Source organism: Acanthochromis polyacanthus, chromosome 1, assembly GCF_021347895.1.
Source record: "Acanthochromis polyacanthus isolate Apoly-LR-REF ecotype Palm Island chromosome 1, KAUST_Apoly_ChrSc, whole genome shotgun sequence".
Taxonomy (NCBI): Eukaryota; Metazoa; Chordata; class Actinopteri; family Pomacentridae; genus Acanthochromis; species Acanthochromis polyacanthus.
The window spans coordinates 12,258,616-12,283,529 of NC_067113.1; the positions used below are offsets into that span (position 1 = coordinate 12,258,616).

The following is a 24,914-nucleotide window of genomic DNA, read 5'->3' on the forward strand; positions in this document are numbered from 1 at the left end:
CCTGAATGGACAAAATGGATTCATTTTATCACGAGAATCAATCCATGATCATTCATCCAAACACAACAGTCAGTAAATAACAACAACAGGGTCATAACAGTCAGTAAACAACAACAACAGGGTCATGACAGTCAGTAAACAACAACAGGGCCATAACAGTAAACGACAACAACAACAACAGGATCATATAGTACATGCACATTATCCTGTCAACACATAAAATTAACTATGGAACATATGGCACGCGCACACACACACACACACACACACATAAACTCAGTGTGAGAGTATACAGATGTAATTTTGATTAATATTTTGTGTACTTTTGATTGGGAGCCACAGTTTGTTCATAATGTTAGTGAATATATTTAACATTTGGTGAAGAACCAGAATAACTCCAGACAGGAGGTCCTACTGATCACTGGCATGTCAACATCTACAGTTCAGGTCCTCTGTGGACGTCTAGCTGTCCTGGTACTGGATAATTCCTGGATGACAGTGATCTGTAGGGTGACTGCATGCCTGCATTATGACTAGTGCAGCATTCACTAATAATTTAACATGTGCAGTAGTTTGTTTTATAGAAACATGATGGCTTTTAGTGGAACATCTTCTGCACACGGTTTCTATCTGATCCACCTCACCTTCTCCACATCAGCTGCAGCATGTTAGCAGTCCAACAGCAGCACCAGCTTTTCCTCTGATTCTGCTCAGGATGCCAAACAGAGACATGCAGGGTTCACATGAGGTCACCTTCTACAGTCCATCTGAAAACCACTCACTGCAGGGCATACAGGTAGATCAGCGGGTAGATCAGAAACCCATAAACAGGCTCTGGTCCCTGAGGCAGCGGTCATGGTTCAAGCCCGATGGTCATTTACTGAAAGTCATCCCCCACTCTGCTATCCACATTCCTGTCTCTCTCTATATTGTCCTCTATAATTAAGACCAATAAAAACTTATAAAAAAAAGCCACACTGGACAGAAAGTCGCAGCTTTATTTGTGTGTTCTGATGCTCTAAACTGCAGAGAAACAAGCACAAGTGTTACTGAGTTACGCACTGATGAAAGAACAGAAATACAAACAGAAAGGACAGAAAAAAGGAACTGAGTGAGATGTTATGGAGCACTTCTATCTATCTATCTATCTATCTATCTATCTATCTATCTATCTATCTATATATATATATATATATATATATATACATATATATATATATATATATATATATATAGATAGATAGATAGATAGATAGATAGATAGATAGAAACACACACTATATTGCCAAAAGTATTCGCTCACCTGCCTTGAGTCGCATATGAATGTAAGTGATATCCAATTCCTAATCAATCGGGTTCAATATGACGTCGGTCCACCCTTTGCAACTAGAACAGTTTCAGCTTTTCTGGGAAGGCTGTCCACAAGGATTAGGAGTGTGTTTATGGGAATTTTTGATCATTCTTCCAGAAGCGCATTTGTGAGGTCACACACTGATGTTGGACCAGAAGGCCTGGTTCTCAGTCTCTGCTCTAATTCATCCCAAAGGTGTTCTATCAGGTTGAGGTCAGGACTCTGTGCAGGCCAGTCAAGTTCATCCACACCAGACTCTGTCATCCAGGTCTTTATGGACCTTGCTGTGTGCACTGGTGCACAGTCATGTTTGAAGAGGAAGGGGCCAGCTCCAAACTGTTCCCACAAAGTTGGGAGCATGGAATTGTCCTAAATGTCTTGGTATGCTGAAGCATTCAGAGTTCCTTTCACTGGAACTAAGGGGCCAAGCCCAGCTCCTGAAAAACAACCCCACACCATAATCCCCCCTCCACCAAACTTTACACTTGGCACAATGCAGTCCGACAAGTATGGTTCTCTTGGCAACCGCCAAACCCAGACTGGTCCATCAGATTGCCAGATGGAGAAGCGCGATTGGTCACTCCAGAGAAGGCATCTCCACTGCTCTAGAGTCTCGTGGTGGCGTGCCTTACACCACTGCATCCCACACTTTGCATTGGTGATGTATGGCTTGGATACAGCTGCTCGGCTATGGAAACCCATTTAATGAAGCTCTCTGCTGAAGCTCTGTTCTTGAGCTAATCTGAAGGCCACATGAGGTTTCAAGGTCTGTAGCGACTGACTCTGCAGAAAGTTGGCCACCTCTTGGCAGTATGCACCTCAGCATTCGCTGACCCCGCTCTGTCAGTTTACGTGACCGACCACTTGGTGGCTGAGTTGCTGTCGTTCCCACACACTTCCACTTTCTTCTAATACAGCTGATAGTTGACTGTGGAATATTTAGGAGCGAGGAAATGTCACGACTGGATTTGTTGCACAGGTGACATCCTATCACAGTTCCACACTGGAATTCACTGAGTTCCTGGGAGCGACCCATTCTTTCACAAATGTTTGTAAAAGCAGTCTGCATGTCTAGGTACTTGATTTTATGCACCTGTGGCCATGGAAGTGATTGGAACACCTGATTCTGATTATTTGGATGATTGAACGAATACTTTAGGCAATATAGTGTATGCGTGCATATATATATATATATATATATATATATATATATATATATATATATATATACACCGGGCTTTGCAAAAGTTCTGTTACACGGTTTCATGATCTTTAAAGACGTTTACATGTCGGAGTGAAAAATTCCATTAAATAAACTGAAAGTTCTACCTTATAGGCAGGTGTCCTTAATACAGTTTTTTTCTCCGGTGAAGTTGTATCAAGATGGAAGTCAAAAGAGTTGAGATATCTGCTCTCCTTTGTGCTGAACATCAGCCGGATGACCGTCCACAGAGTCGCGGAGAGGCTGAAGAATGGTGAAGATCTTTCAGTGATCTTTCAAGAATGGTGAAGACCCGAAAGATCTTCACCATTCTTTAGCCTCTCTGCATATATATATATATATATATATATATATACCACTTTTACACCTGTTTAATTGTTCATTCTGGACTCAGTGTGTTGTTAGAGGTTAAGTAATCAGATTACATGTAGTAGTTGTGGAAGCTGAGCTGCTGTGTGCCGCTATGTTTATTGATTATTATGGTCTGCAGGCAGACAGTAATCAATGCAGACTCACAGCTTGGAGGTCCAATCATGAAAACTGGAGCTGTCATCATTATTTCTCTTTCTGTGTTTCTGATTAAGTCTCAGAACTTTATTAAAGCAAAACATACACACTCACACGGATAAACTTTGCGTATAAAGGAAGTTGTTTTGTCGTGATTTTTGCTGAAATGTTCATTTCAGAAAAAAGGATAAAGCACATTTAGAGTCGTGCAATTTTGCCTGTTAGCAAACAGCCTCCCAATTATCTTGTGTTTGATTGCTGCCTCCATCAAGGTGAGCGATTAGACCACCGCTCCTGTGAAGCTCTGGAAGTCGTCCTGAAATCGCTGCACTTTGATTTCATCAATCTGCAGGCAGCCCAACTGGAAGAAAATGTGAGTTTTATGAGCAAAACTTATTTTCCTCATCTCCGTCTTCCAGTTCCAATACAGTTTCATATTCAGGCCTTTTCTTGTATCAGATTAGAGCTGATTTTTTTCTCTTTCCAAAGAAACTTCATAACATTCCTGTCAAATTTAGGCCCTGCTTTCTTCATTTTTTCCCTTTGCTATTTATTTTTTTTTTTTCTTTTCCAGGGAGCATCGTCCTTGCTGGATATGATTTTATTCTATGAATCTACAACACATCTTGACATTTCTGACAACAGCAGTCTGGGAGCATCAGGCTGGAGGGCCCTGGCTCATTTGATAAAGCAGGTTGGCTGACGCAGTGGAATAGTAATCTTTTCATGTAGGCTTTCTCCAAGGGATAATGTACATCCTAGAAAGTGAGTTTGTGGCACATTACATGGGTAGAAGATGGAGGGCAGTGCAAACAGGGTGAGAAGTCAGCCACTGGTTTGAACACATCAAGACCATAGAATAACAGGTTGATATTAGAGGCTGTGATCAGGGAGGATGGAGAGACAAGGACTTTCAATCTGGCATCACTTTTCACATTTCATGCTTAGTAAATTTGTAATTAGCATAGAAGATCAGTGTACATTCTGATGTAAACGAAGATTTTAACTGTAGGGCAGCACTCTGATCACACTACATCAAAATAAATGAATAAAGACGAAGCAAAAGGCTTCATATTTTCCCCGGAATAAAAGTGGTGAGTCCGTTTAGCTTTCTGTCATCTGTTCTTTAACTAAACTTACATCATTTATACAGTTTATTTAAAGTCTGCTTTTCTGAAGTGGTTTATTCTCAGACCACAGTTGGTTTTATGATACATCAGGGTTGAACTTTTCAGCTTTCTAGAGCTGTTTAAACTCTTTGCTATAGGTCCACATGTTTGCTTAAATATCTAAAATAATGTCATCATTTTATGTATTATATGTATATGAATAATGTAGAGATGATTTTCATCTGTACTGTTGTTTTATCATGATGTAGGGGATGGAGGGCAAACAGGGTGAGATGTACCTTACCATTCAACAGTCTGTGGTCACTTAGAAATGTCCTTATTTTTGAAAGAAAAGCATTTTTTTCAGTGAAGATAGCATTAAATGAGTGATAAATCCAGTGTAGACATTGTTAATGTGGTAAATGACTATTCTATCTGGAAACGGCTGATTTTTAATGGAATATCTCCATTGGGGTACAGAGGAACATTTCCAGCAACCATCACTCCTGTGTTCTAATGCTACATTGTGTTAGCTAATGGTGTTGAAAGGTTCATTGATGACTAGAAAACCCTTGTGCAGTTATGTTAGCACATGGATAAAAGTGGGAGTTTTCATGGAAAACTGTCTGGATGACCCCAAACTTTTGAATGGCAGCATATACTGGATAAATGGACACAGTTTACACAGAAATACATCACTAGTCAACAGGAAAGCAATGTGAAGCTAATTAAAAACAAGAACATTTATATAAGTATAAAATAGGGTTAGAATCAGTGCTGCAGACTGACCGATCATCAAAGAACACTGCATTGGTTTCACTCTTTTGTCGACTCTCAGCTTTTCTCTGTTAGGAACACACACATGGACCACTGAGGACTGATGTGTGATTGTTGTTAATAAAGTATTTTTAGAGTCTATCTGAGTCCAAGCAGAGTGATTCCGTTCAAACACACTCCTGCTGAGCACGTACAGTACAGGCTGTATACTGTATGTATCTGTATATAAGCCTACATAATGTTACATAGTTCTGTCCTGGGTTGCCCCCTTGATCCTGTGGAGGTGGTGGGAGACAGGAGGATGATGACAAAGCTATTGTCTATCATGAGGACACCTCCCACCCCCTGCAGGAAACAGTAAGATCAATGGGCAGCTCCTTTAGTGGCAGACTGCTTCACCCGCGGTGCCTAAAGGAGAGATTCCGCAGGTCCTTCCTTCCTGCTGCAGTCAGACTTTACAGTCTAGCCTGCTCCCAGTAGTTTCTGTTCACCCATTTACAAACTGAGCAATAGAAAATGTAAATAATGACGCTGTGCAATTTAAAAAAAAAATTCTTGCTGTAGATACAGTTTTTTTCCTTTTCTTAACGGATACTGTAACTGTTAAAATTTTCATATTTATATATATATATATATATATGCACTATGTGCTTTCTGTGTGCTGCAATCTCTCTCTTATTCAATGTCCTATTGCTGCTGTACAATGGTAATTTCCCCGCTGTGGGATTAATAAAGGTTTAATCTATCTATCTATCTATCTATCTATCTATCTATCTATCTATCTATCTATCTATCTATATTATGGGCTGTACATGGCTGTCTGCTTGTAGAAAGGAAAGTAGAATGCAGGCTGAGCTAGCCTTAGCTAACACATTGAGCAGCATATAGAATGAAGGTATCTGCAGGTCTTGAAAAGTCTCAGAAAGCATTGATTTCTCCAAAAACACTTTTGAATTTAAAATTTTAGTTTGTAGAGTTTTGTCTCCAAGCCTTGGTCACTAATTACACACGTGGACAAAATTGTTGGTTCCCCTCGGTTAATGAAAGAAAATCCCACAATGGTCACAGAAATAATTTGAATCTGACAAATATAATAATAAATAAAAATTCTATGAAATTTAACCAAGACTTTGCTTTTGAACCGTGGATTAACAGAATAATTTTTTAAAAAATAAACTCATGAAACAGGCCTGGACAAAAATGATTGTACCCCTAGAAAAGACTGAAAATCATGCGACCATTGGGAAATGTTCAATTAAGGTGTGTCCTCTAATTAGCATCACAAGTGTCTACAAACTTGTAATCAGTCAGTCAGCTTATTTATAGGGTTACAGTAGTCACTGTGCTATTTGGTGACATGATGTGTACCACAGTAAACATGGACCAGAGGAAGACAAGGAGAGAGTTGTCTCAGGAGATTAGAAAGAAAATTATAGACAAGCATGTTAAGGTAAAGGCTATAAGACCATCTCCAAGCAGCTTGACGTTCCTGTGACTACAGTTGCACATATTATTCAGAAATTTAAGATCCATGGGACTGTAGCCAACCTCCCTGGATGTGGACACAGGAGAAAATTGATGACAAATGGAAGAGATGGACAATATGAATGGTAACAAAAGAGCCCAGAACAACCTCTAAAGCAGTGTTTCTCAACTGGTGGGTCGCGACCCAAAAGTGGGTCGCAGACCCGTTTTCAGTGGGTCGCTGGTCTTTGCCTGGGGAAAAAATGCGAAGAAAGAAAAGTTGAGTGTCATTCATACTCCTAAACAATGGATGGCAATAATTCTCTGTAATGCCAGTTGACACCCACCATTTCACACCATAGAAAAAGATCTGCGAACTATATTTATATATGTTGAGCATGGCGAAACGCAGATACAACGAAAGGATGAAGCCTTCAAAACTGAAGCGGCATTTGGAAACAAAACACCACTCTCTCAAAGATAAACCTGTTGAGTACTTCAGAAGACGACTTGAGGACATCACAAAAGTCTCTTACTTCTTCATGCTTGAAGCAAGAACAGGCACTGCGTGCATCTTACCAGGTGGCACATCGTATTGTCCAGTTAAAAAGCCCCACACCATTGCAGAGGACCTCAACCTACCTGCAGCTATGGACATGGTCAGAGAGGTTCTGGATCAATCTGCAGCTGATAAACTTAAAACTATACCTCTGTCAAATGACACAGTAAGTAGGCGAATTGAAGACATGTCGGAGGACATCAAAAAGCAGACCACAGGGGGGCGTGGTTATGGCGCTGAACTAAGCACACGTTGTTTCTGTAGGCTCCTGGCGATATTTCTGAAAAATCCTGCAATTTCTCCTTAAACTACACAACAAAGGATAACTCATTTCTGCGTTGATCCTGGTATACCAGCGACATCATGTCACCGAAGAAAGTTAAAAATAAAACAACTTTGTACGAGGAAGGCGACGACCAAGGTACTAACTACCAAGCTAACTCACCAGGCGATGCTAGCTCTGTGTGTCAAGAGGAAGGAGAAGGCGCTGATACAACTGCGGCACGCAACATGGACCTCGGGCAGGTACTCGACATTATAAGAAGTGATTTCTCCTTAAAAATTAACGAGGTCCTGGTCGCAATTCAGGATGTTAAGAAAGAAGTGCGGGACTTTTCGACACGCTTGGATGAAGCAGAAGGGCGCATTAGCAATGCGGAGGACACAATTAACTCAGAGAAAGCCAAGTCCGATACGCTCGGTAAACAAGTGACACTCCTCGCAAACAAACTTGACGAGCTCGAGAACCGCTCACGCCGATCCAACCTTCGGATAGTCAACTTGCCAGAGAAGATGGAGGGAAACGATGCCGTGACGTTCCTGGAGAAATGGCTCCCAGAAACGCTGGGTCCAGCGACATTCCCAATACCACCGCTCATTGAAAGTGCACACAGACTGCCCGGCCGCACGCAACCGGACCGATCAACAAGACCGAGAGTCCTCATCGTGAAGTTTTTAAACTTCCAAGATAAAGTTCGAGTGATGCGAGCGGCCAGGGCCAAGGGCAAGTTGTTTTGCAGCGGCCAAGAGATCATGTTCTTCCCGGATCTTTCCACGGAGCTCCACCGGCGAAGGAAGGGATTTAACCGTGTGAAACAACAGCTGATGTCAATAAACATTCGATACGGAATAATCTACCCAGCGAAGTTACGAGTGACGTCTGATGGACAAACACGTGAGTTTGAATCCCCAGCTGAGGCTGAAAAATTCATCCAGGGTTTACAGACCACAAAAGACTCTAGTAATGACTAAAATGATCTGTTGTATCATTTACTTGCCTGTAACAAATTGATAATATGGGCCTTTAGGGCCAGCAACATACAGGTAAAACATTTTTTCTATTAGTCTACCTACAGATAGCTTTCCTAGAAGACAGCCAGGATACAAATGTCAACGGTATACATTTTACCTGTTTTTTTTTTTATTTTTCTCTCTAAAAATTCTGTCAGTGTAGTTTACACCTTTTTTTGTTGCCAGGAGACATAACTGTCTTGCTAGTTCTGTTATAATGACAGCTTGGGTTAGTGGAGCTGCTCCCTTGTTTACATTGGATCAGTGTATGCACTTAACTGGACCCCCAAGTCAGGGGGAGGGGTGGGAAGAGAAAAGTGATGTCCTGTTCAGGTTGACAGCACAGGGGTTCTGTTATTGGCAGGTTTTGAGGTGGTTTTTTGTTTTTTTTTTGTTTTGTTTTTTGTTGTTATTCCTTTTCTCTTTTCTGTACCTTGCCATTCACTTTCTGCTTATGCACTCCCGATACTACACACACAGAACAAATGTACCTACAACTAAAGAAAGATAATATGCTGTACAAGCTTGTTTATTATTAGGACTTGATGACCACAATTAAAGATATTAAATTCACTTCTTGGAATGTTAGAGGGATGGTAAAATTAACTAAATTAAAACAAGTAATTACCAGGCTCAAACAACTCAAATCCTCAGTAGTATTTATTCAAGAAACCCATTTAGTCAATGAAGACTTGATAAAAATACGAAGGAGATGGCCTGGGAAAGTGCTAGCTTCCTGTTTCCCCTCTCACTCGAGAGGAGTTATGGTATTAATTCATAATACAGTCCCTTTCCAAGTAAACAACTCCATTCATGATAAAGCTGGTAGATTTTTGGTGGTACAAGGAACACTTTTGAGAGAAAATATTAATTTGGTTAACATTTATGGCCCCAACGATGATAATCCATCATTTTTTGAAAATTTATTTCTATTGCTGGCCAGTTTGCCTGGTAAAATTATATTGGCAGGGGACTTAAATTGCGTTTTAGACCCGAGGATTGATCGTTCATCAGGGACGGATACTTCCCACCTTCAGACAAGGAAAAAAATTCATCAATATATGAAAGATTTGAACCTGTGTGACCCCTGGAGGATGCAAAATCCCAACAAAAGGGAATTCTCATGCTACTCAGCAGTATTCAAAACTCACTCCAGAATAGACTACTTCTTAATTTCTGCATCTCTCCTACCCAATATAACTAATAGTATATATGACAGCATTGTTTTGTCAGATCATGCTCCAACCTCATTATATTACAAAATTAAACAAGCAAACAGGCATTCAACTACTTGGCGATTACACCCAAAGTGGTTACAGGATTCAGACTTTTTAAAATTTATAGGAGAGCACATTGACCTCTATTTCTCATTAAATACGGACCAAACATCTGCAGCCATTAGATGGGATGCCTTTAAAGCGTATATTAGAGGGCAAATGATAAGCTTTACCAGCTCTAAAACTAATAAATTCAAACAGACAATGGGTGAACTAAATGATAAAATTAAAGAATTAGAAGGGGAAATTATCATAGATGATTCGCCACAAAAGAAACAGGAATTGAGGATCCTTAAAGCAAAATATGAGGAGCTTTCTTCGCTTAAAGCCGAAGAGGGTCTAATAAGACTAAAACAATCCTTTTATGATCAGGGCGAGAAACCCGGTAAATTACTGGCTTGGCAGATAAAAAAAATTGAATCTGAGAGAGCGATTAACTCAATTATGAATGATCATGGAAAATTATCAACAGATCCTACCGAAATTAATGACATATTTGTATCATACTATAAAACCCTCTACACCTCGGACTACCCACAAAATTTGGTCAACCAAAATAGCTTCTTAGATGGATTGATTATTCCCCGCATCTCTGAAGATTCAAAAATTGAACTAGACAGAGAACTTAATTTGAATGACATCTCCTGTGCCATTGCCGAGATGAGAGGAGGTAAGGTTTCAGGTCCAGATGGACTTCCAATAGATATATATAAAATATTTAAAACAAAATTGATAGCTCCACTATTGGAGATTTACTTAGAATCCTTTAAAGTTGGCTATCTCCCCATGTCATTACGAAATGCACTAATCACTCTCATTCTAAAACCAGGCAAAACACCATCTGAACGGGGATCTTACAGACCCATATCATTGTTAAATTCGGATACTAAGATAATAGCTAAGGCTCTCGCTATGAGATTAGAAAAGGTTTTGCCAGCCATAATTCATGTAGACCAAAACGGATTTGTGCAGAATCGCCAGGGGTTCCATAATATAAGGAGAGTTCTTAATATAATTCATGAATGTGAAGAATCCCCTGACACTGCAATACTTTCAGTCGACGCAGAAAAGGCGTTCGATTGTGTCGAATGGCCTTATCTCCTCGGGGTACTTAAGCGATTTGGATTTGGTGATAGCTTTTGTAAATGGATTGAAATCTTGTTTGTTGATTCTTCTGCAATGGTGTCTACTAATAATTTCATATCTCAACCTTTTGAACTATTTCGTGGCACTAGACAAGGATCACCAATTTCGCCTCTTCTTTTTGTAATAGCCATGGAACCATTAGCTATAGCCATTAGATCCTACTCCTCAATTCATGGTATTATGACTGGAAGCATAGAACATAATACAGCAATGTATGCTGATGATACTATTGTGTTTCTATCAAATCTTACAGAATCGATTCCTTCTCTATTAGAGCTTTTTGGTGAGTTTGGTTCCTTCTCTGGATTCAAAGTCAACAGAGAAAAATCTTTTATCATGTTCCTGAATACTAAGGAGAGAAAGAACCCCCCTGTAATGCATCCGTTTGTGAATGCCACTGAAGGATTCAAATACTTGGGCATCAAAATTACCCCAAAAATAAACAATATTAGCATAGCCAATTATGATTCCTTGTTAGCAGAGGTCTCAGAAGAAATTACTAGATGGACAACACTGCCTTTTTCTATCCTGGGAAAGATAAACATTATAAAGATGACTTTGCTACCAAAATTTTTATTTAAGTTCCAGTCTATTCCACTGGCCCCTCCTCCCTCATTCTTCCTGAGAACCAGAAGGCTTTTCTCTAATTTTATATGGAACAATAGGAAGCCAAGACTTAGACTGTCTCTAATATATTTGCCTTATGATAGGGGAGGGCTGCAACTACCAAACCTAGAATGGTACTATTGGGCTGCGCAACTTAGGGCCACAATGTTTTGGTTTTCTGAAGATGTCCACTTGCCCTGGCTAGAGGTTGAAAAGCTTAGCTCAAAAGGATTAGCACTGGATAACTATCTATTTTCCGCTTCCTTTAAAACTTTGAATAAGAGCACCACTAATCCTTTCATCAAAAACACTATTGTTGTTTGGAACGCTGTTCAGAGATTTTTAGGTGACTCCCCAGGGTTATCATGTTTCTCCCCCATTTGGGGTAATGAGCGCTTTGCTCCAGCAAAAAATGATATGGGTTTTAAAGCATGGTTGAACAAAGGTATAGTGAAACTTCAAGATGTATACAAAGATTATACTCTAATGTCATTTAATGAGTTAAAAGCAAAGTATGATATACCGCAAAAACATTTCTTTAAGTACTTACAACTTAGAAGTTTTATTCTGGCAAACTTAAACAATTCAGTTCAACAACCTCCACTCTCCATTCTAGAAACCCATGTTACAAAAAACTGCTTTGGCAAAAGACTGATTTCTATGTTCTATAACATGATAGTGGAAAGGCATAATGAAAACTCTGACAGTAAGAGACAGGAGTGGATACGAGATTTACAAAAAGATATAACAAGCAGTGAATGGGCTAAAATATGTTTAAAAATACACACTCAAACTATCAACACTCGATTAAGAATGATACAATTTAACTGGATAATGCGTACATACATCTCTCCTGTACAATTAAATAAGTTTGACCCTAACATACCTGATTTATGTTATAAATGTAACAAGCATCAAGGTACTTTATATCACTGTTTGTGGAATTGCGAAGAGATTCAAAAATTCTGGAACTCTGTTTTAAAGTATATCTCTCAAATTACAACATCCCCTGTACCACTATGTCCTAAGCTGTGCATTTTAGGCATCTATCCAGATAAATGTGCTCTATCTTGTAAAGAAAGAAAAATGGTTGACCTATGTTTGCTACAGGCCAAACGTTGTATTGCACTATACTGGAAAAATGTTGGTTGCCCCTCTTTTACTCACTGGTTAAACAACGTAACCTCAGCCCTTGCTCTTGAGAAACTGACCTATATTATCAGAAAGAGGGCTTCTGAATTTTATGAAGTTTGGAAGATGTTTTTGGAACTTTTGAGAACTGGAGACATAGAGGAGACAGTGGAGGAATAGGACAATGGAATAACAATCAGGAATGCATGAGGCCACAGACATTTGAAAAGGTGTTTTTTTTTTTTTTTTTTTCTCCCCTTTCCTTCATTGTTGTTATTAATTGTGGAACTTTAAGACTGTCTACGTACATTTATCCTTATTATTACCTCCTTTGATCTGCTTGATTGATGGTTGTTTGTGTGTACAATGTGTGCTAATGTAGTTATTTGTTGTATTCTATTTATTTAACTATTTATTTTCTACTGCCATTTGACTGGGTGTTTTGGGTGTGAATGTTGTTGAGTTTTGTTATATTGCAAAAATAATAAATATATGTTCAAAAAAAAAAAAAAAAAAAAAAAAAGCAGACCACAGCTTGTCAGGATTCCCTCCTCACCCTCTTCCTCCCCTCCTGACATCCAAGAACCCTCACCCCATCTATTTTTCCCTCTGATTCTCTTCCTCTCGTGTTCCTTTTTTCCTACTCCCTCTCCCTCCCATCTCCCCAGCGATGCACTGAGTGAAGCACGGCCACACGGCTGCCTTCACTCAGGCAATCAGCCAGCACCCTGGAGTCCGGACAGCTGGAGCTCGTCACCAATCACAGCCACTGCAATAAGAAGACCGGTTCATTCTTCCACTCTCCGCCAGATTGTTAACTCAACACCCTCGTCAGTTTCTCTCCAGCCACATAGTGCTTTGGTGTTTTATAAAAGAACCTGCTAACCTTTTTCCTCTGCTCTTCTTTACTCAGAAGACTCAACTGTCCGGACCTCCGTCTTTTGTACCCTCCTGGAATCCCTCCTCGGATCGTGTCCCCTCTGGAATCCCTTCTGGTCCCCTCCCTCTCCTGGCATCCCCCGGATTCTTCTCCAGCCGCCCAGCACGGCTCGTGGTCCACATCGCCCCGGTTCTCCAGTGGTCCGATGTCCCCCTCCTTCCTGGCTCCTCGTCCTCCGCCTGCATCAGCCGCCAGGGATCCCCCCTGCCATCCGCCGCCGCACACTGTTCCTCATCCCGGAACCTACGACGGCCGCCGATCCCCGGCTCGAACGTTCCACCCGGAACCAATCCACTTCCCCTCCAGAACGCACCTCAGTTCCGCTCTCACCACCTCCATCTCCCACCCCCATCAATAAAAACATTCTTAGTTCCACCTTGGCCTCGGTAGCGTGGTTCTCTGCTCGAATCCTCTGCTAAAATCATGACAGAACAATCTGGCCATAAAATGGATTCAGAGAACCCGCTGCCGGGGCGAGACCAGTCCTCTCCTGCCCACATCATGCAGGCCGTTGGCATACATGGACAGCTGCTGGGTTAACCGACGCTGGGCATCAACTAAATGCACAGCTAAATACCCTTTCTTCCCAGATGGCGCATGTTGCCTCCGCTCCGACCATACTGGACCAGCACAGCCAAGTGTTGCAGGAACTAGCCACCTCCAGCAGACACATGAACAGTCAGATGGAAAATATTCATGCCCAGCTAAATCAGCTTACCTCCGCTCTGGCGCACCTCACTGCCCAGCAGTCATCTCCAGATCCCCTGCAGCAACCTCCAAATTCCCCACCGCCGGAGCCTCCTGCAGCCCCAGTTCCACCCGCTTCACCACCGACTAACAAACCATATGTTCCTAATCCTGAACGTTATGCTGGGGACCAGGGAGCCTGCCGGGATTTCCTCATGCAGGTCTCCCTGGTCTTCGGAATGCAGCCCCTCATCTCCAGTACGGACAAACAGAAAATCACCTACACTCTCAGCCTGCTGACCGGAGCTGCACTGCGCTGGGGATCGGCGGTCTGGCAGAACAAAAGACCAGCGTGCGCATCCTACGCCACCTTCACGGAGGAGATGCGGCGGGTCTTCGACCACCCCGTCCAAGGACCCGATGCCGCAAAACGCCTGTGTAGTCTTACCCAGGGAGGAAGGAGTGTGGCGGACTATGCAGTTTAATTCCGGACCCTGGCGGCTGACTGCGATTAGAATGATTCTGCCCTTCGTGATCAATTCCAGCGTGGACTGAATGATGAGCTCAAGGACGAGTTCACCCCCAAGGAGGAGGTGTCGGACCTTAATGCCCTGATAGACCTCTCAATCCGGCAGGACAATCGGCTCCAGGAGCGCCGCAGAGAGAAGACCCAGGTTCCCCAGTCAACCCGGTCGTACCCCCCAGTCCGGCCTAGGCCCTGCCCAGACGTCCATGGCTCCAGTCCTCCTCACCGACTAACCTTCCCAGCCCGGCCCCTACCCTCGGTTCCCGTCCAATCAGTGCTGGGGAGGAGCCCATGCAGCTTGGCCGGGCCCGCCTCACCGAGGAGGAAAAGGCGGCCCACCGTCGGTGGAACACCTGCCTTTACTGCGATGAGGTGGGACATTATTCGGTTACCTGCCCGGCCAAGCTGGGAAAAGCCGTGGCTTGCCAGTGACCGGGGAGGTCCTGGTGAGCCGTACCATGGTCTCCTCCCCGTCGACTCACCTCCGGGTGATGACCTCACTCCAGTGGGGGAACCGCCAGTTTTCAGTCGCGGCGCTGGTGGATTCGGGTGCTGAGGGTAATTTCATCGATGAAGCCCTAGTTAAACAACTCCACATCCCCACTGAACCAATCAGACCTCCCCTTTGTGCATTGTCCCTGAATAATCGCCGCCTAGCTCATGTTAAGTCCCAGACCACCCCTGTTATCATCCGCATCTCTGGAAACCACACCGAGTCCATATCCTTCCGTGTCATGACCAACTCACACACACCCCGGTTCTTGGATTCCCCTGACTGCAGTTACACAACCCCCATATTGACTAACTTGGAGCCCTGCTTGTCATGCCACCTGCCTCATCCCAGCCCCGGCCCCCGGTAGTCCCTCATCTCCTTCTCGACCCCCACCTCCTGACTTATCTGGAGTATCGTCTGAATACCATGACCTCGCCCCGCCCTTCAACAAAGGTCAGGCTCTGTCTCTGCCCCCTCATCGGCCCTATGACTGTGCTATTGACCTAGTTAAAGATGCCATTCTACCCAACGGAAGGTTATATAACCTGTCGAAACCTGAAAGAAACGCAATGGAGGAGTATATTAGAGAATCTCTGGCCGCCGGATTAATCTGCCCTTCGACGTCCCCGATCGGGGTGAGGCTTTTCTTCGTTGGAAAGAAGGATGGCAGATTGAGACCTTGTGTGGACTACCGGGGGCTCAACAAAATCACCATCCGGAACAGGTACTCACTTCCACTCATAGATTCGGCCTTCACACCCCTTCACGGGGCAACCATAGTCTCCAAATTAGACCTCCGTAATGCGTACCACCTGGTCAGGATTCGGGAGGGGGATGAATGGAAGACGGCTTTTAACACACCTCTAGGGCATTTTGAATATTTAGTCATGCCATTTGGCCTAACTAACGCCCCTGCCGTCTTCCAACATCTCGTCAATGACATCCTGTGGGACTTCCTGAACCGGTTTGTCTTTATATACCTTAACGACATCCTGATCTTCTCCCGCAGCCTGGAGGAGCACCGTCGACACGTGAGAAAGGTATTAGAACGCCTTCTCAAAAACCGCCTTTTTGTGAAGGCGGAGAAGTGTGTTTTCCATGTGTCGGTGGTGCCCTTATTGGGTTACATCATCGCTGCGGGGAAGATCAGGATGGACCCAGCCAAGATAGCGGTGGTGGAGGATTGGCCAGAGCCCGGGGACCACAAACAGCTTCAGCGGTTCCTGGGCTTCGCCAACTTCTACCGCCGCTTCATTCAAAATTACAGTCAAATCACCGCTCCCCTGACCGCCCTCACTTCCACCGCCCTCAAGTTTATTTGGACCCCTGCTGCGCACACCGCTTTCCAAACTCTTAAGTCCCGGTTCACTTCCGCCCCCGTCCTCATTCAGCCAGACCCGAGCCGCCAATTTATTGTTGAAGTCAACGTGTCAGACACCGGAGAGGGGGCGGTAGCCATCTCTGCCGGCAGCGCGCCGGCGGAGATGGCAAGATCCACTCTTGTGCGTTCTACTCCCACAAACTCTCCCCGGCCGAGCGCAACTACGATGTTGGTAACCGGGAGTTATTAGCTGTGAAATTGGCACTGGAGGAGTGGAAACACTGGCTGAAGGAGGCCGAGCAGCCGTTCCTGGTGTGGACCGATCACAAGAACTTACAGTATTTACAAACAGCCAAACGACTAAATCCCAGGCAGGCCAGGTGGACACTATTTTTTGATAGATTCAACTTCACACTGTCATACCGTCCTGGCACCCGTAATGGCAAACCTGATGCATTATCCCGGATTAATTCTAAAGAAGATTCCCCTAAAGACCCAGAACCCATACCCATTGCCTGACGTGGGACATTGAGACCACCGTCCATCGAGCACAACAAACCCAGGTTTTCCCGGAGTCCGGTGCCCCAGGAACACTGTTCGTACCGGAGACCGTCCGCTCGGATGTCCTCCGTTGGGCCCACTCCAGCCAGTTGTCATGCCACCCAAGGGTGTCCAGGATGCTGGCGGTGCTCCGCCGGAGGTTTTGGTGGCTGTCCATGACCTGGGACTGCCGCAAATACATTGCAGCCTGCTCCGTCTGTGCACAGAATAAGTCCCCCACCTAGGCCACCCCTGGACTCCTCCACCCCTTACCCATCCCCCGGCGACCTTGGTCCCATATCTCTCTCGACTTCATAACCGGCCTGCCCCCATCCTGTGGAATGTCCATTATCCTCACTATAGTAGATCGTTTTTCTAAATATGCCCACTTCGTACCATTGCCCAAACTCCCCTCTGCCCGTGAAACTGCTGACCTTCTTGTATCTCATGTTTTCCATGCCCACGGCATTCCCCTAGATATTGTTTCCAATCGGGGCCCCCAGTTTATGTCACAAGTCTGGCGAGCGTTCTGCTCAGCACTTGGGGCCAAGGTCAGCCTATCCTCTGGATTTCATCCCCAGAGCAATGGCCAGACGGAGCAGGTGAACCAGGAATTGGAGGCCACCCTCCGGTGTGTTACATCAAAGAACCCCAGCTCCTGGAGCTCACAACTCCCCTGGGTGGAATATGCCCACAACACCCTCCCCAGCACTGCTACCGGCCTATCCCCATTCCAGTGCGTCTACGGCTAGGCTAGGAGCCCCCGCTCTTCCCCGACCGGGAGAGGGACGTCGCGGTGCCCTCAGTGAACACCCATCTCCGCCGGTGCGCCCGCACTTGGCGACAGGCCCACGCCGCCCTCCTCCGAGCATCCCGCCGCAACCAGGACCAGGCAAACCGGCATCGCTCTGAGGCGCCGATTTACATGCCTGGCCAACCGATCTGGCTTCGGGCCAAGGATTTGCCCCTCCGTGTCTCCTCAAAGAAATTATCCCCCCGATTCATCGGCCCCTTTGAAATAACCAAAATCGTCAACCCCTTCACAGTTCGCCTCCGTCTCCCCTCATCCATGAAAGTCCACCCCACATTCCACATTTCCCAAGTGAAACCGGTTCAGGAAAGCCCGTTGGCCCCTCCCACCCCGTCAATAAAAACATTCTTACTTCCACCTTGGCCTCGGTAGCGTGGTTCTCTGCTCGAATCCTCTGCTAAAATCGTGACACAGCTCGCATTAAGGCAAGTGGTCATTGTGCTTTACAAATGGATGAATCTACTGACATCACAAACAAAGCAGTTTTACTTGTTTACGTGAGACATGTGGGACGGGGACTTACATGAACAATTTCTCTGCATAAGAGAGCTCCTTACTACTACGACTGCAGAAGACATTTTCGGCTCTGTGGACTTCAGTGGGCCTAAGCTGGGACATGTGCGTCGGTATCACAACTGATGGTGCTGCGTCCATGACAGGAAAAAACTTGGGGGTTGTGAGGAGAATACTTGAGAAAGTTCCAAATGCAACATGGAACCATTGTTTTTTGCATCAGGAGACGCTAGCAGCAAAGGATATGGTACCCGTGATTCACGGAACATTAAATGATGTCATCCAAGTGGTGAATTACATTAAACGGAGTGTAAAGAACACCCGATGTTTTCAAAAACTGTGCCAAGATCTTGGTAGTGAGCATGTGCAAGTGTTATATCATGCCAAGGTGCGCTGGCTTTCGAGGGGAAAGGTATTGTCCCGTTTCTACGAACTACGAGCTGAAATCACAGCCTTTCTTGCTCAGAACAATTCGCCTCTTGCAGACCTGTTCAGTGACAGTGTGTGGCTCGCACATGTTGCTTATCTTGCTTATGTGAATGAACAGTTAAATGCATTAAATGTGTCTGTGCAGGGGAGAGGGCACAACCTTTTTGAACAATATGACAAATCTGAAGCTTTCAAAAAAAGATCTCCTTATGGATTTTCTAAAAACCAGCTCGACATGTTCCCCAGTGCCTGTCATGAGGGATAGCAACTGGACATGGGAGGAAAAAATGCAATGAGCAAAACGATCACGACACATCTGAATAAACTTCTGGAGCGGTTTAATCACTACTTTCCCAAGAATAGGAGGGATGATTGGATACATGACCCTTCGGAATTGACCTGGAAAGTGTCACATTGCCAAGCAACGAAGAGAGTATGCTGGTGGAGCTGTCATGTGACCACACACTGAAAAAGAAATTCATGGAGGTAAGCCTCTCCCATTTCTGGTGCAGCATTGTGATGAGCGAGTATCCTTCCCTTGCCACTCAAGCAGTAAAGATCCTCTTGCCATTCAGCACTACCTATCTCTGTGGGTATGGCTTCTCAGCTGAACCAGAGCTTTGTCGACTAGAACTCCAGACTCTGAGACTCTTGTCAGGAGCAAAGAACATGCCCAGTTCTCCCATTAATTCCTCCAAACTCAGGTCTGTGACATCAGTGTTACACCTCAGTTGGAAATAAGTGGTGCTTAATTTTCTTCAAACCACAGTGTTTTTCAGTATTTACCTATTGATAAGCTAATCAGAAGAAAAGTTCATTTTGTGTTCTTGAATCATTTTGAATTGCACTTTCTGTTTAATTTATTTTGAGTTTGTGGATAAAAATTGCTACTGAGGAAACAGATTTTTTCCCCATAGTGCAGTGTTGATTGTGTAGGTTTAGAGAGTGAGGATCCTCAGTTAAAACTACATAATTTGAGTTGTTTTAAACTCTATCTATCTATCTATCTATCTATCTATCTATCTATCTATCTATCTATCTATCTATCTATCGCTCAGTAGCTGCACTTTTTTCTTTCGTGTAGTTTGCATGAATCCCCCAACTGAGTCTGTGAAAAATGCCTGTTACTGAAATGTTCTGATTGTTATGTCACCTGATAATTAATGCTTGAATAAGTGACTGGATAGTTTTAATAAGAAATTGTTATATATTCAGTAAGTGGGTACTCAGCGAAAGCTACATATTTGAGTTCTTTTTGAAACTGCTGCTCCGTGCTTGCACTTTTTTATTTCATGTTTGTGCATGTTAAGTCTGTGCAAAAAAAACTGATGTTACTGAAGTGAAGCATTTTGAATTTAATTAAAATGCAGCTAATTGAGCATTAAAGGGGATATTTCCCTCTCTATTATCACCACTTTGGTTTTGCTGGTCGTTTTGGTTTACCAATAAACTTGTTTTATTTTGTGTTGGCATTCTGTGATATTCTATTCTACTATCTCTGGTTCAAATTGCACGATCATTTCATCCAATAAATTTGAGTAGTTGAACATTTTCCTTGATTTGGGTCGTGCCTTGTCATGAATGGTGATGATGGGTCCTGGAGCCAGACCAGTTGAGAACCACTGCTCTAAAGACATTAAAGGTGAACTCCAAGGTCAAGGTACATCAGTGTCAGATCCACCATCCATCGTCGTTTGAGCCAAAGTGGACTTCATGGGAGACAACCAAGGAGGACACCATTGTTGAAAACAAATCATTAAAAAAGCCAGACTGGAATTTGCCAAACTGGAGGTTGACAAGCCACAAAGCTTCTGGGAGACTGTCCTATGGACAGACGAGACAAAACTGGAACTTTATAGGAAGGCACATCAGCTCTATGTTCACAGACGTAAAAAATGAAGCATATGAAAAATAGAACAGTGTCCCTACTGTGAAACATGGAGGAGGATCTGTTATGTTCTGGAGCTGCCTTGCTTCATCTGGAACAGGGTGTCTGAATCTGTGCAGGTACAATGAAATCTCATGACTAGCAAAGTATTCTTAAGAGAAATGTGCTGCCCAGTGTCAGAAAGCTTGGTCTCAGTCACAGATCATGGGTCTGTAACAGGATAATGAGCCAAAACACAGAGCTAACAACAGCCAAAAATGGCTAAGAAGAAAACATTGGACTATTCTGAAGTGGGTTTCTTTGAGCCCTGATCTAAATCCTATTGAACATTTGTGGAAGGAGCTGAAACATGCCGTCTGGAGAAGGAACCCTTTAAACCTGAGACAACTGGAGCAGTCTGCTCATGAGGAGTGGGCCAAAATACCTGCTGAGAGGTGCAGAATAACAATAAATTTTATTTATAAAGCGTTTTACAAGTAACTCAGAAGTCATGAAGTAATGACTTGTGCGTGAATCAGATTTCAGTGAGGGAGAGTTGCGCGGGATCGTCAGCCTCACTCTCTCATCTCTGTCCATCTGGATCCGGTGGCACGACATAGTCGAAAAGTCCGGAGAAGGGCCGGGATGCAGTGGATGGCCAGCAGTCATGCTACTGTCTTCACTGAGCCCTAGTCACATTCCACAGCACCGTGCTGGGGCCGCCTTCCTGCCCCTTGAACCGAACCAATGGTTTAGTCCACGCAGTCTGTCGGAGTCAGACTTTAAATGCAAAAGTAATGATCACCGGAGGGTTTCAGACCCAGCCAGCTACCCTCCGCCTGGTTTAGCCCGCCTGCCAAAGCGGTTGCCCAGTAACTCAGAGACACTGTACATAAAACACAAAAAATAAAAGAAGTCTCATTGACAGTTACAGAAATGGTTTGATTGTAGCAGAGGTGGGTAGTAACGAGTCACATTTACTCCGTTACATTTAATTAAGTAACTTTTTGGGAAAAAAAGTACTTCTGAGAGTCGTTTTTCTCTGCCATACTTTTTACTTTTACTTGAGTAGATTTATGATGAAGAAACGCTACTCTTACTCCGTTACACTGGGCTACACTCCACTCGTTGCTTTTTTATTTACCACATTTGATCTGCTTTATTTTGTCGGAGAGATGCCCCCAGTGGATCTACCACATGACTATGTTTCACCAATCAGACGAAGCAACAATAATGACGTGACTCTGTTTCACCAGACGTTGCATTAGCGGCATAGCGGCACAAACTCTTAACATGTAGTAGACAGGTAATGATAAAATGCAGGCATTTTTGAGAAATTTGATCTTGCTTCGGAGTCCGACAACATTATTATAACATTTGCATTGATATCTCCGTCTTTTGTCTTCTGTTTACTAACACGGGCGAAGTGAAGCGTGACGTCAGACTTGATAGGTCCGTGTGATACAGGGGGGTGCAGCATTCACATACAGTCGATGGGCATACAGTAAATGTTGTCACTGGAAGTAGTTTTCACTGTTCAAACATACAAATGTCATCTTACTACAGGTATTTGTTTCAAAAGCTTTATGTTGTGGAAAACTGAGATTTGGAAATTTGTGTTTTTTTGTGCCGTAACTTGTCATTTTGTAAAGAAGTTGTTTATTTTTGCCATTTTTTTATTTTATTATTTGGAAATACCAGAATTTGCACATTATTTTACATTTTTGTCTGCCTGATCTCATCATTTCTAAAATAAATAAATAAATAAATAAATCAGACATTACAATCAAACAGTTACTCAGTGCTTTCAGTACTTGAATAGTCTTTTCACCAAATACTTTTTTACTCTTACTTGAATAATTTTTTGGATGACTGCTTTTTAGTTGTACTTGAGTGATATTATTTTTGAAGTAACGTTTCTCTTACTTAAGTACAATTTTGGCTACTCTACTTACCTCTGGATTGCAGTGATTGCCTCAAAAGGTTGTGCAACAAAATGTCAAGTTAAGGGTACCATCATTTTTGTCCAGGCCTGTTTCATGAGTTTAATATTTAGAATAATTCTGTTGAACCGCAGTTCAAAAGCAAAGTCTGATTTTCAGTGGTTGAATTTCATAGAATTTTTATTTATTATTATATTTGTCAGAATCAAATTATTTCTGTGACCATTGTGGGTTTTTCTTTCCTTAATCGAGGGGAACCAACAATTTTGTCCACGTAATTCTAAATGATGATCTTCAGTCTAATTGAACTGACTGTTCATCAACATGTTTTTATCCAATTACCCTCACCGTTCTGACTCTTCTTAGTCTATTTATGGGCTCTAGGTTGTTTCTGTGGATTTTTCCGCGTTCTTTGTGCTTCTGTTTAATGAGTGTGTGTCTTTCAGAGTGTGCGTCTGTCCAGACTGGATGTGTGTAACGTGTCCCTGGTCGACTATCCAGCCCAGTCCCTATCTAAAGCCCTGTTGACCAGCCGGCTCACAGCGCTGCACCTCCACAACACCCAGCTCAGCGGCAGGCCCCTGTACACCCTGGGTATGTACACACACACACACACACACACACACACACACACACACACACACACATACACACACACACACACACACACACACACACACACACACACACACACACACACCATCACCAAAACAATGCCTAACCCTAAAGAAACGTTTTTGCACTTTTACATTTTTTATTAACAACAACATGGCCAAGAAAACGCTGTTGCCACCCGTGGGAACCTCATTTTAGGTCCCCACTGTAAGACGAGTCCCCTCCAATATAGCAAATAGTCAGGTTGACGTCCCCACCGGTATAGATAAACAAGCCCACGCACACACACAGCTTCTCAGTGCTTGCTCATGATACACCATCTCATATTTGCTAAATAGAATCCTTTTTGTGTCCACACATGGTAAATGTGTGTGTGTTATGTGTACATGTGTGTACATGTGTGTACATGTGTGTGTGTTGTCTGTATGTGTGTGTGTTGTGTTGTGTGTTGTGTGGCCAGCAGGACCAGATTTTGACCTGTGACCGTCTCTGCAGGTCTGGACCCGGATTAGAGGCCTAATCTCTTACCTGTCACTTTACACACCAGTGCACATGTCTGTAAAGGCTCTGGCAGCCAGGACACACACACACACACACACACACACACACACACACACACACACACACACACACACACACACACACAGAGTATCTTGAACTAAAATATGACCCAGGACATGTTTTCTACATTGTAGTAAATACCTGAATATGATTGGTTCAGAAACGTCTGTATTTCTTACAGCTGCATGCTCATGTTTATCTGTTTATCTGTTTACAGCAAATCAACAAACACAACTCATTTTATAAAAAACAACCAAACAGCGACTGGAGCAGGTCCGTCCTCTCCGACCTTCATCGATCTGCTGCAGGAGCAGAAGGTCACATGACCATTAATGAATATTGTGTTGATACAGACACACAATGACTGCATGAGTATGCACACACTTAAATACACTCACCATGGGCTAACACAACACTCAGAGGGGGGCTGAGTGCTGCACATAGATGGACAGATGAGCAGAACCAGAGGGAGATAATAACAGCCTGGAGATATGGATTCAGGTGGAAAAGCTGCAGTATTTTATATGCATTTAAATTAAGATAAAAATCACTATAAAATCAGAAGAATGCTTGTAAAGGAGCTGATGTGTTCATAAATCTAGTTTCAGATAGAACAGATGTAAACAGAGGACACAGTCTTACCTGGGAGCAGACAGACCAAATGGACCCAAGATGCTGCAAACCCTTCCCCACAGAAACCAGCTCCTCCTAAATAAGCCTAATCCCTAATCCCTCCATTCCTCCACCCTGTCCCTCCAGTCCTCCATCCCTCCATCCCTCCAACCTGTCCCTCCTAGTCCTCCATCTCTCCATCCCTCCATCCATCCATCCCTCCACCTTGTCCCTCCAGTCCTCCATCCCTCCATCCCTCCATTCCTCCATCCCTCCACCCTGTCCCTCCATCTCTCCATCCCTCCACCCTGTCCCTCCTAGTCCTCCATCCCTCCAGCCTTCCACCCGTCCCTCCCTTCCTCCCTCCCAGTGGGGGTCCCAGCTGAGGATCATTGCCTTCGATTGGAGGGTTTCTGATGAGGGATTGGTCGCTGGCGGTGGACTCGACCGGATCAATCCCACCGATTCCACCGTTTGGTTCCCGCTGTGCCTGATGACAATGTTGGCATTCCACATGCAGTCTGACGACTGGATCACATCTGGAGCATCGATCTGGAAGCAGGAGCAGAGAGGGCCACAACAAACACACACAAACATACAATAGTACACACAGAGAG

General features: G+C 43.7%; 1 protein-coding gene across 1 annotated transcript in view; it reads left to right on the forward strand.

The window, feature by feature from the left end:
• si:dkey-288a3.2 (protein phosphatase 1 regulatory subunit 37) overlaps positions 1-24,914 on the forward strand; it is a 93,502-nt gene that overhangs the window by 23,924 nt on the left and 44,664 nt on the right. Inside the window, exons 4-6 of the mRNA XM_051941663.1 lie at positions 3,353-3,453; positions 3,655-3,774; positions 22,956-23,103. Coding sequence (XP_051797623.1) covers positions 3,353-3,453; positions 3,655-3,774; positions 22,956-23,103 — 369 coding nt within the window. The remainder of the gene's footprint in view (positions 1-3,352; positions 3,454-3,654; positions 3,775-22,955; positions 23,104-24,914) is intronic.